At 41.1% G+C, this 19,101-nt stretch overlaps 1 protein-coding gene across 2 annotated transcripts; it reads right to left on the reverse strand.

Annotated features, from left to right (window-relative positions):
- Positions 1–1,116: 1,116 nt before the first annotated feature.
- On the reverse strand, positions 1,117–17,943 carry LOC133139239 (beta-1,4 N-acetylgalactosaminyltransferase 1-like). Of its 2 annotated transcripts, XM_061258660.1 has the most exons (11): positions 17,507–17,943; positions 11,790–12,025; positions 11,063–11,239; positions 10,702–10,808; positions 8,523–8,560; positions 7,759–7,939; positions 6,403–6,495; positions 5,901–6,088; positions 5,196–5,336; positions 4,289–4,526; positions 1,117–3,717 (listed from the first exon to the last, which is right to left on the reverse strand). In XM_061258660.1, exons 1-11 carry the CDS (start codon positions 17,522–17,524, stop codon positions 3,500–3,502), a joined length of 1,635 nt encoding a protein of 544 aa, XP_061114644.1. In that variant the 5' UTR covers positions 17,525–17,943; the 3' UTR covers positions 1,117–3,499. The 2 variants fall into 2 exon arrangements, with proteins under 2 accessions (XP_061114644.1, XP_061114645.1); XM_061258661.1 differs by lacking the exons at positions 7,759–7,939; positions 8,523–8,560; positions 10,702–10,808; ... (1 more) ...; positions 11,790–12,025; positions 17,507–17,943 and adding an exon at positions 6,862–7,007.
- Positions 17,944–19,101: the final 1,158 nt, after the last annotated feature.

Genomic DNA, 19,101 nt, shown 5'->3' on the forward strand with positions numbered 1-19,101 from the left:
AGATGAGAAGTACATCGAGTGCGATTACTGGTCATTAGAGATCACGTGACACCTATAAGCAAGGTGTTAGGGATTGCCCAATACCCTGGCCAATCAGCCAATGGCGCTCTCAAACTATTCACCCAATCATCCACCAGTTTAACAGGCTTAAAATCCCTATCTCTCCACATCAGCTGTGCGTTGTGTTTCAAAATGGTTGCTGTGAATCACCCACCAATGCTGATATGAATTGTACAATTTGAGTTTAATATATAACATATATTATATATATTATATATATATTGTACATTTGTAAAATCTGAACGGGTGGGCTGAACAAGCTATCTATTTACATTACTGGGTGCAGAAACACCACCCCCTGCTGTTCATTTTGGGTATTTATTTTATCTTATTTAGCCAAACATTATATAACAGCTTTATTCCTTTATAACCTTGACTAGGTGAAACTAAGGCTAAGTTAAAAAAAACAAAACAAGGAAAAACATCAAATCACCGCAGAAATTCATTATTTGCCCTCTTTATGTTGTGTTTTTCAAGCACATATTTTATATTTCAAAGAAGTCTCTAGACAGTATGTCCTTGGAGCCTTTTCTCTTCCAGAGTTCTTCCTAATTGGCATGTAGGGCAGCTGTCTGTTTCAATTAAAAGTGTGGAACGCAAGACTGTGACACACAACCCCCTTCCCCCACAACTCTCACACACCTTATCATACCCAAACACATGCCATCCATCCCATAGCATCAACACAGACATGCTATGCACACACACACCCACACATACACCCATGCACACACACACCCACGCACATGCACACACACACCCATGCAAACCCACACAACCTCTCTCCCCCACAACTCTCACACCTTATCATACCCAAACACATGCCATCCATCCCATAGCATCAACACAGACATGCTGTGCACACACGCACAAGTGCACAAACAGAAAAAACACATACACCCACACAACCCCCTTCCCCCACAACTCTCACACACCTTATCATACCCAAACACATGCCATCCATCCCATAGCATCAATACAGACATGCTGTGCACACGCACGCACGCACACACACCCACACACACCCACGCACTCAGACACGCAGGTCAGCTGAAAAACATTTTAACTTACTTTTTATTTCTCCATTTTTAATCAAAGGCACTAGGCAAACACAACTCTCCAGGTAATACAGATGAATGTAAAATAATAAAAGTGATAAACCCGTGAATATCTGCTAAACCACTAAAGGATGTCAAAAAATGGGACTGAAAAATACACATATTTTTGTAAACATGAAAAAAATCATATTTTATATTAGTGCCTTATTATACTATAATATTATATTATAAGGCCATTATTATACCCTTCAAAGGTAATTTAACAATTGAATGCCCTGTTCTGCGCCTTGGTCATGTTTAATTGTTGACACAGTGATATTTAAAACAAATAAAAAGCCAAACATAACAAGCTCGGAGCTTTTTACCAGGGCAGTAAGTGTGCTCACATATTCTTTCCCCCTGTGGATATATGGCTTTCGAGAACATCTAGTTTATTTCACAACACATCACCTTCAACATTGAGTAATTCCAGCATATGCATGTACAAATCAAATCACCTGCCTTCGGGTATATACAAAGATCTCCATACTGGCAAAGCTTCCATAAATCCCAAATAAAATAACATAAAAAGTTTTATAGAAGTACAACAGTGAGCTGCAGTTTGACCAATGTGATAACCATTTGGGTGCTGCGGTCAATTCATGAACTGCATTGTGCAGAAGCTCACAGGGGTATAGATAAAGCAAGGATGGGCAACTCCAGTCCGGGAGGGCCGTGTGTATGCAGAATTTTGGTGCCACCAGTTACCCTGGCTCAATCAGCTAATTAGGCATATGCACCAATTAGGCAGATAAGGCCCTCGTTGCCCATCACTGAAATAACCAGTGCAGGATGTAGGCTTCTGGAGAATTGCACAATGCCTTAGATCTTGGGAGCCACAGTTATTCCCCTCCAACCACGGACTGATTTAGATCAGGGACACCATGGATAAATGTTAAGTAAGGATAGTACATTCTCAACATTATTCTTATTTTCTTAGGCTGCATTTACAATTCTACATTACAGACACCAAATCAGTCACATGCCAGTAAATGTAAGTTTAACACAACGTGCACACCTTGCACTGCATGGACTGTGCGATGGGAGTACAATCATAAAACCTGTTTTCTCAGTATGAGAAAATAAAACGTAAAAATACATATAAAGCTTTTTCAATTAACAAAACAAAACAATATAAATCACACACAGTCCATACATAGGTCCTCTATGGGCAGAATATTATGATCGTTGTGTATTCTATGGCTGCCATCTAGTGGCCAAAGCGCAAAATAGCACACAGTAAAATGTTCAGTGTTAGTAAACTCTTACAGAGCAGATAGGGCCCCTTTGGAATCAATTACTCTTTTAGAGTTTAATTAACACTGAACATTTTAGTGTGCGATAATTGAACCTTCCATTGGTTAGCAGTGCATAAGCTTGTATCTGCCAAACTCCACTGGAACTCCACTAACCCTCTGAGAAAAAAATCGGGTAACACTCCAAAAATTCTCAAATAAATATATGTGATACAGTACTGGCACTTGTTACAAAATATTGCACTTGATGATCAGTGCAATATTTTGTAACAAGTTTGGCTCAATATGTAATGAATGCAATATCGACATAAAAGAAAAAGAAAAATTTGCATTTGTGTTAAACAAGTGATACACCTTTCAAAATTTTACAATCAGCTTGAAAATCTATTTCTTAACCAGTATTCTTGTATATAAAATTCTAATATTCATAGCAACATTTTTTGCCTATTTATTTCATATTATTGGCTTGTATTCATTTGCCAGTACTGTATATGTAATATACGGTATGTGCACTCAGGAACTCATGATAAACTTAATTCACATCAAACAATAAAAAAAGATGTACATGAAACATACACCTCAATATACAAAACATATCCTGTAAAAATCTGATGGCAATTTTCCTTCCTGAGAGGTAAATAAATGACTGCAGTAAAATATAGTCTCAACAAATGTCCGTTTTTCTTCAGTATTCCTTTCCTGTCACTAGCAGCTATCATAGCAAAATGAACCTCGTTCAAAAATGTACATCTGGAACCCATAGTGGACCACGGTTATGCCTCTTGGTATGGGTCACGAAAGGTCTTTTGGTACAGTTAGCAGGCATTTAGCAGACGCTCTAATCCAGAGTCTTCAGTCTTAGCTTGAAAATGGTCAAAGACCGTTCCGACATCCACAGGACATTCCACCACCGGAAGCAGAACAGACAGCAGTCGTGATGGAGAAGTGCAGGTATATACAGTTCCATTTAGAGAGTGCATAACTGGTTAAAATGATCGCATGTTGGTACTACAAATGTAAGAATTCCTGGCATTTCCGGCACATGGTGTCTCCTTGGCAACTGGAAGGGGGAGGGGCAATGGGGACTCAGGGATTGGAGCTCATGCACTGGATGCCGTTTTTAAAGTATAAGAGACCATCCTTCAGGTGAATGGTGTCATAGGACATTGCCGGGTAGCGGAACTTGGAATAAGCCTTGCTGCTTTCTGATTGGCCCCAAGGGAGCTTGATCTTGGAGGCATGGCTGACAATGACATCATCACAGGAGGCAACATGAAGCAAGCCAAGCCCATCAATAAAAAACTCTGTGGGGGATTAATAATCTTGATTATTCAGGTCTTAAAGTGAATTTACAATTGATACATTGTACATGTGAACTGTTTGCCATTTTAGTACAACAAAAATGTAATGTGAAATAAAGGTGTGTGCACGCCCTGCTGTAAACTCCAGCTATGCCAGCTTGATCAGCTTGATAATTGAGCTGGACAAGTTGGTCATAAAGCTGGTCTAGCTGGGCTGATCAAACAGCATGGCCAAGCTGATCATAAAGTTGGTCAACCAGCTAGCACCGGTAGCTTGTCTGAGCTGGTAGCTGTTTCAAAACCTAGCTTGAGCTAGTCAAACCATGTCAATCTGTGTGCTGGTCTGAACTGGCCAAGCAGCTATTTCAAAACCTAGCTTGAGCTGGTCAAACCATGTCAATCTGTGTGCTGGTCTGAACTGGCCAAGCAGCTATTTCAAAACCTAGCTTGAGCTGGTCAAACCATGTCAATCTGTGTGCTGGTCTGAACTGGCCAAGCAGCTATTTCAAAGTCTAGTTTGAGGCATTATTTTCCAGCAGGGTGTGTGGGGAGGGAGATGGAGGTTCACTCTTACCCAGGTGGGCCGTGCGAGCCAGCAGCGGGTCGAAGCCGACCTGCCGGACCTTATCGGTTCGGGCCAGGAAGAAGTTGATGACGCCATCGCAGACCACGCAGTTGGGGAAGCCCTGGATGACGTGGTGGTAACCCCTCCGAATGTGGAGGCAGTCCCCCTCCGCGCCCCCTGACTCTCGCATGATGGTCTGCCGAAAGGTGGCGGTGTAACCCGTCACCTCCCGCACAGCCCCGCCCACCTGCGCTCGCACACACACACACACACACATACACACACATGTGTGCATGGACACAAACAAACGAGACAGACAAACACAGACAGAACACATACATGTATTTATACATGTGTTGGATTGGAAATTCTATTTCACAGATGTAAATAGTCTGGGTGTGAGGCATCATTGATTTATTTTCACTGTCACTTTTGGATGCATGGTGATTGCATAGATATTTGTACCCCACAGAGCAGTCACTATATTTGTAAAAGATGTTTCCACTTTCAGTGCTGAGCTTCCTGTCCTTGCTGGCCCCTCCCAAGATAAGACAACACTGCGACAAAAGCCTCTATCGAAAGTAACACTTGTTTTTCCTGCTGAGCTTGTTGCTGGCACATATGTTACCTAGCATGATTTCAAAACATCAATAACAGAGAATGCACTGCACTCATAACACCTTTAATCACATGATCCCGAGTGCTTTACTGTGATTCAACATTCAAGTGCAAGTGCGAGTGTGCGGATTATTTGCTCCAGGTGAGAACTGGGCAAAACAAGCCTTATAAGGTAGCTCCTTAGCACATAACCTCTGCATTAACGTCAGCACATGAGTGGGTTTGTCAAGCGAGCTGGTCTGTCGTGAGCCTTTGGCTGCGACACTACGGCTCCAGAACGTTCCGGCTCCAGACGCACCAGGTCCAGCGTGGTCCTCTCCAGAATGTCCACCAGCTTCTCCACCTTGGTGTTGGCCGTGAAGATGAAGTCGTCATCCACCCACAGCACGTACTTGGTGGTAACCTGGGAGACAGCCAGGTTCCGCCCCGCGAACCAACCCTGGAGGTGCACAGACGCAAAGCTCCAGCAAACAAAGCAGCAGCATGCAAATGAAGCGGGCGGGTATTCAAGCTGTGGCTGTTCAGGTTGAAACTGAAGAGATCAAAAAGCCTGCCCATTATCTGATGCAGACTACCCTATCTCTCCAGATCGCACTAAGGCTCCCATGACCCTCTTTACATATCCTTTCTTTCTTTTATTTCCTAGGATTTAATTCTGGAAAACATAGGTATATCTGTGTAAGGCAGGTCATCTGTCCCATTGTGCCTTATTCTTACAATACAAACCGTTGTGTAAGTTAATATTACTTACTGAATATAAATGGGCCTTCATGCCTTCTTGATTTTACCGCATTTTTGTATTTCTGAGAATTAAACTTGTTGTTTTCCACTGCTGTTTGTCACTGGATAAGAGTGTCTAACAAATTATCGTAATGAAGCACAATGTAATGTAAAATGGATGACATTTCACTCTCATCTCTCCTCGTAGCCACAATGGGAACGCTGTGAGAAAGCACACATCACGCTCGTTTTTATGAGTAGTGACTCCCACAGAGGAGCTCACCTTCCCAAAGGGCATGATGTAATGCTCGATGTAGGGGCCTTTCACAGGCTGGGGGAGCTCGCTGTCGTCTGCGATCACTATGGTGACGGTCGGGTAGTAGAGGCGTATGCTGTCAATCAAGTCCCGGAGCTTGTCATAGCGTATGAATGTCTTGGTTGCAAAAGTGACCAGGGCAGTGATGTTGTAGTCTAGAAGTAAGTAAGCAGGCAAAAAGTCATTTTGATATTGACATTTGTAGGGTGGCAGCTATCTGTTATACTATCTATTATAATGTATAATAATGGTTAAGGAACTGGCCTTGTAACCAAAAGTTTGTAGGCTCAATTCCTCACTTAACCTGAATGCCTTCAGTATATATCCAGCTGGATAAATGGATACTGCAGTATATAAACATGCAAAAGGTTCTGTAAGCTGTTCTGGATAAGTGTCTACTAAATGCCATTAATGTAATGTTGATGCTTTGTGCGGTATGTGGGAAAACAGGGCTGCTGCATGCACATACCTCCCTTGGGGCCTGTGTTATACAGTCTCGGGGAGACCCTGTGTCGGATCCTGATGATGAAGACGGACCGATGGCCACCTGAGCTGAACTGCACTGGAATAGTTAGCCACAGTGACACTTCTTAGCACATCGCCCCTCACAAAATCCCCCTCGCTGCTGACGATGTGATCCTTGCCCAGAAAATATTTACAATTTTTAAACTCATTTCCCTACATTTCTATGAATAAATATGACAATTATATATATATTTGGAAGAGAGCTTTGAGCACTACTGGCATTAGAATTCATACAATATGTGAGTCAATGCTATATTGAAGTAACAGGTCAGCAGAGATGTTTTGTTCCGTCCAGCGCACCTCTACTACGCTATAACAACCCAAAACACATTATACACATTAGCACTGTACATAAAATATATCCAGGTGTGAATAGCTATAATGGCAAATAATATATACTCACTTTATTAGGAACACCTACATATTAATGCGATTATCTGATCAGCCAATTGTGTGCCAGCAGTGCAATGCATACAATCATGCAGATAAGGTTCAGGAGCTTCAGTTAATGCTCACATGCTCAACCATCAGAAAAAAGTGAGCAGCACAAAATGTTCTTGTGTTATTCTTGTTTCATTCACGCAGTGGAAACAGGAAACCTAATCTGCAGAAAGAGCTTTTTTACTTTCACTTCCTGAAACTTCTTCATAACAGAAAATCCAGTACATCCAAAGCATTGTATTACTGAGACGGGGGGTTGGGGGCCTAACAAATAAATCTGTTGGCTGCATGTATACGTGACGAATGACCAGTCCCTTTATCGTTTCCCCCGCATTCAGATGGAAATATACAGGCCAACTGGCATTCATCCTCTCTACCACAATGTGGTTACAGCAAACAAAAAACAAAACAAAACAATCCCTTAGTCACACTGGAGCTGGACTGAGCCTACTGTATGTGGAAATTCCAGCGATACCTGCATTGCAGACACTGGTCTTTGCTCCAGTTTCACAGACATTGACTAAGTCTGGTCCAAGACTGAATCCAATTTTGAATGGAGATTCTCTACTTTTGAGAACAAAAACTCAATTTTGCCCAAGACTAAACTTAAACTAGGTCTTTATGTTGGTGTAGCCTCAGGCATTCTTACACCACCCTGGAAGATCACACCTGTTTTTCAGATTTGCGTGCATTTTTCCTTGCGCTACTCTGCAAAGCCTCTGTAACTGTTCTCTGTGAAAAGTGCCATACACATAACATTGATTTGACTTGTCCTGTGTCAGCTGAGCTGAGCTGGAACTGGGTGTCGGGCTGTGCCGACCGCATTGGGGGTAGGGGTGCCAGTGGGGTTCCGTCTCACCTGTGTCGGCCGTGTCGGGGTGGAACAGGGTGTTGGTGTAGGTGATGAACTGTAGCTGTCGGTTCAGGTTGGCCAGGAAACCGCTGGAGAGGGTCAGGTTCGAGCCCCCTTCACCTTCGACCTTGACCCCCTCCACTTTAGCCGCTACGTCGAATGTTCCCATTGCAGCAGTGAAGTTTACCTGTGGCAGAAACCGGGCTAAAAACTCACTCCCAAGATCCACAGTGGATCTACTGATGGAATTAGTTTCAATTTTTAAAACATTTTTTTCCTGCCTTTCCTTATAGGTACAATTGGTAATTTTGGAGAGGAATTATAGCAACAAATACACTGAAACCCCAACACTGGTTATCCCACCCCTTCTCTGTGAACACGCTGAAGTTAAAAGGCCAGTTAGAACCAATTTTCAACCAATGAGTTTGAGTTTAAGGAATATAAAAACAGGCAGAGGGTGAGTCAACATGTCAGTGAGCCTTTTTCAATGATAGGAAGGGATTTACTATAATGGTCTTGTAACAATGTTTTAGCACAAAAATCTTACCTTTTGTACCTTTAATTGTTGAATATTGTCATATTTTTATTTATTCTGTATTTCTAAACTCATTTTGTTTCTATTTCATGATCTACTTAGCATGTTATCTTTGTTATATAGCCTATTATCATATGCATTTTATTAATCTATTTTGGTTATCTTCTTATCTTTTATTTCATATACCTTCAGCGATCACTTTATTAGGCACACATTTCTAGTGTGGCTGACTTACCAAGTGCAGATCTCTTGGTGGCTCCTGAATCCCTAGTCCTAAACAAAAAACAGACATCAGACACCATGTTTCTGTATGAGCTGAGAAATCACATATGAAAACATACACACACACACACACACATATATATATATATATATATATATATATATATATATATACATGCACACACATACATGCACACACTGTCACATGCAAACTGCAAACACAAACCCAAACACATGCTCAAACACTCCATGCTCCACTCCATGCATTTGCTTTGGCTCCTCAGCACACATTTTCATAGGCTTTCTGTTAACAATCCATTTTACTTTATTTTAGCAATAGCATTTTATCAGGCAACCAAGGGAGATTCAAATAACAGTGTGCCTAAGTTTGCACAACGCATCCTATGTATAACAAAGGACAATGGACTTTAAGTTTTAATATAGTGTGTTAGAAACAGGATGAATCATGAAATAAATCAATAAAATTAAAAAGAACCAAGCATAATATTAAAATACTACTTCCCTTATTCTAACCAGATAATTGAGTTGTATTTTTAAGACATCTTCTGGGTTCTTCATAATGGCATTTTTGGATATTGAACAGTCCCATTAGCTGGGACTCTGGAAGCCTATTGTCCTTGCAACATATCATTTATTGTACATCAAATTTGCTTGATGTTACACGCCCATGGGATAAGGCCCGGCCACCAGATGCTCGCCAACGAGCTCCCCTCCCGGGTCTGGCTCCAGAAGGGGGCCCCGGTTTCCCTTTTCCGGGCGAGGTATCTTGATACTTGTGAGGCCGTGTCATGGAGTCTTTGAATCGCTCTTAGTCTGGCCCCTCCCCCAGGACCAATTTGCCTTGGGAGACCCTACTGGGGGCTAACGCTAGTGCCCCCGACAACATAGCTCCCAGGATCACCGGGACACACAAACCCCTCCACCATGTTAAGGTGGCGATTCCTTGGAGAGGCTACAAGAACCAGCAAAACTTTACTTCTCAGCATCCATTTCAGTTCAAAATCGCTTTTGTATTTACAGTTGTGCATCTTTGCTGAATGCACAACTATCTTTATTTTACTATTTTCACAGATTGGCGATTTTGTTTCTTTAGAAAGACCACTCCTACTGATCTGGGTAGACTAGCTCTGTGACCATTTGAGTGTGTGACTGTGGATTATTTGACTTTGTTGACTTGTGTATGACTGTATTTGTGTTCTCAATTTAAGATAATTTATAATTTTTATCCACTGTGTCCACTGTGGTTAGATCTAAAACTAGCCTGGAACCTCTCAAGTATACTGTTTTAATTAAAAGTTATCACTTTTTAAAAGTTATTACTTAAATATCTTGCACAAGAAGGGTGGTGGGTTTATTCAGTGACATAATTATTTGGAGCTCTCTATCAGTGACACGAGTGAAGCATTCCATTGTTGCAGGCCTGTGATAAGGCAGGTCATATCAGCACTTGTAACAATGCCAGCTTAAGCAATTTTCTTGTTTATAAAGGTTGAAAAAGTCCTCACACTTGGCAGCTGAAGCTAGGCTGAGTATATCAGATAATGGAGTTCCTGGCATTACCTTTCCGGTTACTAGGTAAAAGGAATTCTAATGAATAAATCATTAATCATAACATTAAACAGGACTGATCACAGCTCCCAGAGGAGTACAATTTTCAGTTTTTACCATATCAAAATGGCTGCTGCTGCTGCTGGTAATTTTAAATGTCCATCTTTGCACCTAGCCAGCAAGCAATGCCAAGCGGCATCAACTCAGCAAACCTGTGCTGCTGACATTTTTTTGGGTCTATGCTGCAACTTCAGTGCTATTCTACCATAGGATATGTTCTGTTCTGTGTTCAGTTTGGATTCAACTTGTTTGTCCCAGTCTCATGAGTGTTGCTGTGTTAGATTTACCCTGTATAATAAAAACCCCACATCCCTGACGCATAGAAAACACACTCAGTCACACACTTGACACGTGCTGTCACACACATGCACACAGTCACATACAGTATGCACCCACACCCATGAGGACATACAGAACACATGCATGCACATATGGCATCGAAGGCACGGTCATGCACACATTGACACAGCCAGGCACAATGCATAATCTGAACTTTCATTATTTGCTTTTGTTTTCTTATTTTGCTTGTGGTCCACTGTTTATTTTTAGGTTTTGGAACTGACCTGGGATCAGAATAGTTCCCAGGGGATTGACCTCCACTCCCTGGGTAGGGAACTGCAGGGGGCTATTGGCTTCAGCAACAATGAGGAGGTCAGCTGCATTCTGGGACCTGAAGCATTGGAGTTAGGTGTGTATAGGTGCCCATTCACTCAAAGCAACTATTGACAGACATTCATATTTTTTTAGTTCACCCTGTAGTCTGCAAGTTGATTTTGACAATTTGTGTGATCTGCCTGAAAGCTGACCTTAAAATAAAATAAAATAAAATAAAAAATACTCTTCCTGAAGTATTTAAAGGAAAAATGCAATATAAAATATCCTTAAGAGCGCTACATGAGATTTGTGTCAGACAGGAGAGCTCACCTCCTCTGGTAGCGTTGGTACTCCTGGGCCCTGTTGTCCTTCATGGTGCTACGTTCAGCAGCGGAGAAGGACGAGACGGTGTATTTGGCCCAAACGCTGGAGAACAGCAGCTTGATGAGTGGCACGTTGACTGGATTGGGTTCCGCCTGGCAGACGCAGCTGTTGCTGGCCACGCGGCTGGGATGGGCAGAGCCAAACAGAGTAATGCTTTATTGCCCCCCAGAACTGACACAAACACAGAGCACACACAGACAAAAAGGCAATGACACAGGATACACACAGACAAAAGCCAATTACGTAGAACAGACACAGACAAAAAGGCAATTACACAGAACAGACACAGACAAAAAGGCAATTACACAGAAGAGACACAGACAAAAAGGCAACTACACAGAACAGACACAGGCAACAGCCAATTACACACAACTGATGCAGACAACAGGCAAATTACATATAACTAGCACAGGAAACAGGCAAATTACACTGAAAAATTACCCACAGTTGCCTGTGAGTCTGTGGAACAATCTATTTTTCTAATCTATATATTTATTACATAATGAATATAATTGAGGTTCGGGTCCTGAGGTGCAAAGGAGCTTTTATGTCAAATAATTTGGGATTGTTAAAGCATTTTAAGCTTCATATACAGGTCATCAGTTGGCACAGCCTGGGCATTGTAATAAGATCAGAATTTGGTAGGAGTCTTTCTCTTGATTGGATAGCCTACCTGGTCACGCTCTCCTTGAGCTGGAAGGGGATGCTGTCATATTTCAGCCCCCAGTCTTGGAGCCTCTTCTTCAGCAGACCTTCCACTGCGCTCCCAGGACTGGGCCTAACATCCACGGTGGTGCGGCCCCAGGGCGTCCATGACACATAGAGGATGGACACTGAAATCACAGAGGCCACCACGGTCACCAGGACCAGCTTCCTCCGCAGGAAGCGCATCAGGAGGACGTTGGCACTCTGTGGCACAGGAAATAACGGAGATATTACCCCATAAACATTTATTATTGTGTTACGATAGTACCAGAATATCAAGGTGAAGTATTCTAATATTGTATACTAAAAAGAAGATGCTAATATACAGTATGTTGTTGTTGTTGTTGATATGAATTACTGATTAATTTATTTAATTACTCGTTAATGACAGCAAGAGCAGTATTGTTGAGTGGGCTCTGCATGTCACAGGGATTGCTCCCTTTCTAGTTAATCTAGTCAACTGCAAGCTGCTTTGGATAAAAGTGTCAGCTATATAATTGTAATGTATAGAGGCTGGTAACAATTCAAAATTATATATATTTGTTTTTTAAAAGAATAATCAGATAATATGCACACTCTGGGGGAATGACATGACAAGTTGCTTTTGCATGTTTCAAGAGTGAATTTTCCAACTTTAGACTACAAACCCTTAATGCCTGAAACACCACACAATATCACAAATAGCCTTCATTGCACACAAACATGGTCTGAACCAATCAGACATACACACTGAAACAATGTCAAAACCTCCCAGAATAGGAACTCCACCTTCATACTTGTGGCCCTGAGGATATGCACAGCCAGGTGCAGATCCAGCCTAACCAGAGAAACAAGCACAAATATGCTGAGGCCCAAGGCTCACTGGTTCAAAAGCACCAGCTTGTGCATAAAGTGAGTTACAGAGCAAGATAAGAGCAAGTCTTAAAGTAAGACTCTGAACCTATTTCAAGGGTGATATTCTTGTCGCATTCATGTTGTCCTGCTATTACATCCAGTACATAAAAATGAAACCCCCATCCACTGAAAGAGGACTTTCACTTCATGAAACATCATCTTCATTACTAAAATGAAATACGACTTGAAGTGACTTTCATAATGATTACGTTTCTTAGAGGCATGTTTGTGAAGAATTACTTCAGGGGGGCATGTTCTAACCAGCAGCAGGGATATGTGGGACAGCACCGGAAGCTCTTGCGTTGGAGAGGGCGGAATGTCAAGCATTGTTAAAAATAGTATGAGCACCTGGCTGTCGAGCTGCACGTTCACGCCTGTTTTCCGCTCTGGTGCCTCAGTGGTGGAATGACTTGCCTACCACTGTCAGGACAGCAGAATCCCTCCCCCTATTTCGACGCAGACTAAAAACACACCTTTTCAAACTGTACCTTAGTCCTCCTTAGATTTCCCCCGTCCCCCTTTCTGATATCCCTATCCCTCTTGTCTAACCCCCCCCCCCAAAAAAAATTGCACTTATGATGACTATATGTTTAGAACAACACTTCACGTGTATTTTACTAGCTATGGATGTGATGCTTTAACTTGTGGAAGAACCTATGCACTTGTAAGTCGCTTTGGATTAAAAGCATCTGCTAAATGATAAAACTATAAATGTAATGTAGTAGTTGGATACATTTGTAGTTAGATGCATTGTAACAAATGAAAAGACAGTATTTTCAAATGTAATGTGTGTATTTCATTTGAAATGCTAATACTTTGAAAGTTAAGTTGAGTCATTGTGAACAAGTGATTTGGTTCAATGATCATATGATTTTTGGTTTATGTATATTGTATCCAAGCAATTGAAAAAAGTGTTTAGAGTTTAGAAAAATTTTGATTATCCGTTTTGAGTTTTGTGTCTACAGTTCAGAAAAATTACCTCAAGTTTCTGAAATTAGTGTCAAAGTAATTGTAAAAAACTGTAAAATGCCCTTAATGGCCTAATCTACTCATTCTAACTGGAATACAGTACAGAAAGTAACTTGGTGAGGAGCTACAGTATAAAGTTGGCAGTCACATGGTCCCTATGCACTTTGATTTGAATTTTTGACCTTTTTTTATGTTTTATTTATGCTAGGGCAGGATAGGTTTATTACTAATGATTACTAATTACCTTGTTAAACTTGTCATCCATCGCACCTGTTTTTTCATTTCCTTGCTGCTCTCTAAACTAATTGTCTACACCTGTCTACACCCGCATTTATAGCCCAGTCGCACTACTGTTCTTCGCCAAATTGTCTGCCTCTTGTTTATCAACGCAACTCTTGAGCATTTACTATTATTGATTACACATTACGATCCAAACCTGTTTACCGACCACTGATTATTGATTTCTGTTTTGTTGACCATCGTTTGTTTTTTACCACGTCCTCGTCTACCGATTTTGTACCTTTGCCTCGCTGTTTGTTTTATGGTTTCGACTTCTGCTTCGCCTTCGACTACGACCCTGCCCGCCGTCCGCCTGTACTTCTGCCTCACTGACAGCTCTCCTGCTACCGGACCTCCCTGCACGCCTACCGACTACGAGTTTGCCTCTTCCCTCGGCACCGTGCTTTTTGTTTGTTTACTGTTTGTTTGGCTGGATCTTCGGGTATGGACTTTGTTTGTTTTGACCACTCTCCTGGGATTCGTCCCGAATAAAGCCCTGACGGGACTTTATCTACCCATTGTTTCTGAGTCGTGCATTTTGGGTCCAACCCCCACGCACCCGTCTCAATAACGAGGGGGAAACGAAAACGCGGACTGGATTCACAATGACACACATGTAATACAAATGGCTCCGGACTAGAGAGTAGACAATTGCAGAGAATCAGGAGATGCAGAGATAGAGAGAGACAGGTGCGAATACTTCGCTGAAACTAAGCAAGTAATCAGTGATAGAATAGGGAGGCGGAGTAACAGAACAGAATTGAAACTGGAGATGCGTTAGTAAGTTAAGTGATTTAAATTACAAATACCCAAAACTAGTGAATGTTAGTTTGTTAGTTTGACAAACATATTAGTGTGTTAGTATAATTAGTACTGTACAAATTCTATGTTAGTTGGGATTAGTATATTAGTGGTATGTACAAACATGAAATGGAGAGAAAGCAGGAAGTAAGGAATGTAAGATTGGAAGGAAGACTGACCCCCGGAACTACCGTAACCACCCGAATAGTGGGGCACACAGACAAGGGAGTGACTGGGATGGAAAACATTCAGACTCAGACATCACAGGGGAAGACGAGTGCGAATATAAGCAGAACACCAGACATGAATATGAAAAATAATAAATTACAAGAATAAATAATACTAAACAATGATACACAGAACATAGGAACATAACGGGTACTGTAAATCTTAAGTATGTAATTGTTGATAATTAAAATTATTTGTTATCACTGGGATGTAGATTTCTAGAGTTCCCTCCTGCCCTGAGCTTTTACACAAGAACAGTGTCCTATTCACAAGTTTTGGGGTTAATTCGAAACACTGACATTACATAACATAACACAAGATAAACGATGACTAGACTTTACTGGCCATGAGGAAAAAAAAATAAGACTTGTGCGCCTAAAGCATGTTTTAAAAAGCATTTTAAGAACCTGAAGAGGTCCCAGTACATTCTTGCCTAAAGGAACCTGCCAGACTTGGTACAGTGTGATGAAAAAAGAAAACTGGGTGGAGCTCTACTTACATCGAGCAGGACATTTTTTATTCCTAATACTGCCTGGTTTCCTGTCGACGTTATAAACACATGGACCATTTGTGCAATCTACGTTTATCAGAGGAAAACACAAACAAACAAGAACATATAAAGTCCACAGCCAATTAGGCCTTGTAAGAAAAGGCAGCTGAGAGGTACAAGCCGTGCGAAGAAATACGGATACCGAATTTAATAAATCGAAAGTCAGACCTATAAAATTGTCATTCGGTTCATAAAAATCCCTAAACTCTTAGAACATCTGCTTCGCTATTTTGTATGCTTACATGCAGAGCGTATAGCCAAACACGTAGCTTATATATTATAGACGTTTCTTATATTTAGAATATTTAAAAATATATATATAAGTAGGCTAATTATTGTGTGCAACACTGTAGCCTAGGGCGGTTAAAAGTATTCGTATAGTTAAACCAATTTTATGGTGTCAACTACTGTATACGTGATATCCTTGCCAAGTAATTAGGTCTACTTAAAATGATTTGCTCCGCTTCGTGTTGTTAGGCTAATACAAGTATCGGCAAGGTACACGGATATCATTGTCAGTGATGAAGCTTTTGATATTCGTGCTTCATTAGGCTTTAAAAAAAACACATTTTGAAAGCAGTAAAAAAAGTTCACGTCCCTCAGATTCTGATAAATTTTGAAAGCGCCTTGATAGCTTAATGAAGAAAGGATGGTGGTGGCGAGACTGTCAACTTGCAGCATTATTCAGTTTTCGATTATACATGTCGCATCGTATAAAACACAAGCAAACAATGTGAATATCACACGGTAATTAGGACCATAGGTGTATTTAAATGTCACAGTGCAGTTGCTTTTTTTAACAAACCATATGTAGGCTTACATTTAAAAAAATTACAAACACCGACTAGTGTTGAAATGTGATCAAAATGCTTTTATTTTAGAATAATGATGAAGCTGTATTGAGCTGTACAAGAGCTCTTTGTGTACAAGAGCACACGAAGTGTTTTAAAAGTCATGACATTAGTTCCAAAAATATTTCATTTAGTGAGTGCAGGCCAAGCAGTGTGCGTCTTCGCAGGGAAGTGTTTTAATTTGGTGATTGCAGCCCAGGCGGCCTAACTCATTGCAGAGATGAGGGGTTAAGACAGCTCAGCTTTCGTAGAGTGACAGAAAATGTCAATGTGATGTTTGTATGGCAAATGATTGATTAGCTATATTGTATATTACATTACATTACATTATTAGCATTAGGCAGACGCTCTTATCCAGAGCGACGCACAGTTAATTATACTAAGCAGGAGACAATCCTCCCCTGGAGCAATGCAGGGTTAAGGGCCTAGCTCAAGGGCCCAACGGCTGTGCGGATCTTACTGTGGCTACACCGGGATTAGAACCACCGACCTTGGCCTGCGTGTCCCAGTCATTTACCTTATCCACTACGCTACAGGCCGCCCTGACAGTGTGCGTGTATATAGGGTCTCTGGTCTCTTGAAGCTTCTTGCACGGACCACACAGATTCCCCAGATTAATCTGTTTTATTTTAAACTAAAGATTTATCTAGCTCTATATATTATCATCTACTTAAACTATCGTTTAACGTTAATTCCCGATGTAACCACAGTATTTAAAACATACTTCGGGTTTCTTGAACTAATTTAGCCTAATAATTTGGCTTGCTTTCTGTCGGAAATTTCACACTTACAACAAAAACTGATTTGTGTAATAGAGCTCAATCAACAAATATGAGCAGGAAAAATAACATATATAGCCTTGGAATGCCAATGTAGAAACAACAAAGGCGACAGCTATCGTTCGTTACTTTTTGTTCAAGGGCGCGGTAGCCATTTAGTTACCGTATTCTGTAATTTAGCATACACAATGTACATTAGATAATGTGTGATAGTGTCTAAGCCCGGACGTGAATGGCATTACAAATTATTTTGTATTTCACACTGTTTTTAAACTACCTCTTGGTTGGCTATAACCAGTGGTGCAGTTCCCACTAAAAAAGGAAAAAGTCTTACCTTGGCAGCAGCGCTCATTTACGTGAACACAAGATGATAGAACTCAGAAAGTGCTCTTCTTCTATTTGCGACCTCTGAAACGAAGTTCCTTTTATATCATTCGCGGCTGGCATTCAGATTAAACAATCCACTGTTCTAACTGATCACACATCGCGACTAATATGCTATTGTATACATTTGTAAACTGTAAAAAATATCCCATCAAATGCCCGCCTCTGCGTTTCGTCGAACTGGTCTGGTCGAATTTACCCTGCTGGTAAGACTTTCCCATGGCATCTAATACTAATACACTTGCGTGGTGTCTAAGCAAGACGTGTTCAGGCTATAGGAGTATTTACAGTTATTTATATATTAATAGTTAACACACGCGAACACCCACACATAATTATGACCATCATCAGCAACAAGAAATAATAATAATGTGAGCCATACAACGTCCGGCCTACATGTCCCAACTGAAAAGAAGTAGGCAACATGAATGTTTTTTACTGTCTTCCTATTTTGGGTAATACCGTAACACATGCTATAAGTGCCTACAATTTGTAGGCATACATTAGGCAATATATGCACCTTGTAAGAATGACATTCTTCACTTACACGCGTTTTGAACACTTGTTGCTATCAGTATGCATAATTATAATTGTAGCCTAAAAGAAAAGCAGCCGTTCTTGTGGCTGTGAAGAAGTAGCTACAGAAAAACGTTGTCACAAAGTTCCGTGTTTGCTGGGTATATGGGTTTATCGATTCATGAAGGTTTTTAACAAATAAATAAAGCTGGTTTTATTGTTTGCGCTAAACAGTTCACCCTGGACCACGACAGTCAAACCGGCCTTAGTGGAAGCGCTTCAAGCGGCCACATTTACAGTTCACACTGGAATTTAGTTTGTGCACGACGTGAACCCATGCGGCTACACATAAAGTCAGCGTTTGTATGCTAAGACTCAGTTTGTTCTTTGCTTGTCATCAGACATTTGTATATAAGATCCACATAAGGCTCAATAAGGCCCTTAACCCTGCATTGCTCCAGGGGAGGATTGTCTCCTGCTTAGTCTAATCAACTGTACGTCGCTCTGGATAAGAGCGTCTGCCAAATGCCAATAATGTAATATAAAAATAGATACATAGAGAGACGGGATGCATAGATTGCTGATATATAGCTAAATACTTAGGGCATGCAACAACAACATTACCAGCATTTTAAAGAAAAGTTGAAACTTAGAGCAGTTGAAGTTAGAGCAGCACTAGCTTCTGCAATATGTTCTATACACTTGAACAGATTTTCAGGGGGAATTTGAGGAAAGGATGGTCAAATGAGGATGCTTGATGTTGTGTAAAAAAGGATATCACTGGTACACAGTGATGTTCTTGATGAAGCTGCCTAGTTTAATCAGACAACTGACAATGTATTAAGCAATATGAGGTTTAATATAAATGCCATCTACAAACCCCCCTCATGGGGATCCTGAGACGCAGAGCCCACCGGTAGATGCTGGGCTGGTGGTGGAAGTGCAAAGACTTTGTGAAAGGCATGATTTTGGGAATAAGCAGGATAATTCAAGCAAATACAGTGATACATTTGGCAGCAGCAAGCCAAA

Source organism: Conger conger, chromosome 10 (genome assembly GCF_963514075.1).
Source record: "Conger conger chromosome 10, fConCon1.1, whole genome shotgun sequence".
NCBI classification, from domain to species: domain Eukaryota; kingdom Metazoa; phylum Chordata; class Actinopteri; order Anguilliformes; family Congridae; genus Conger; species Conger conger.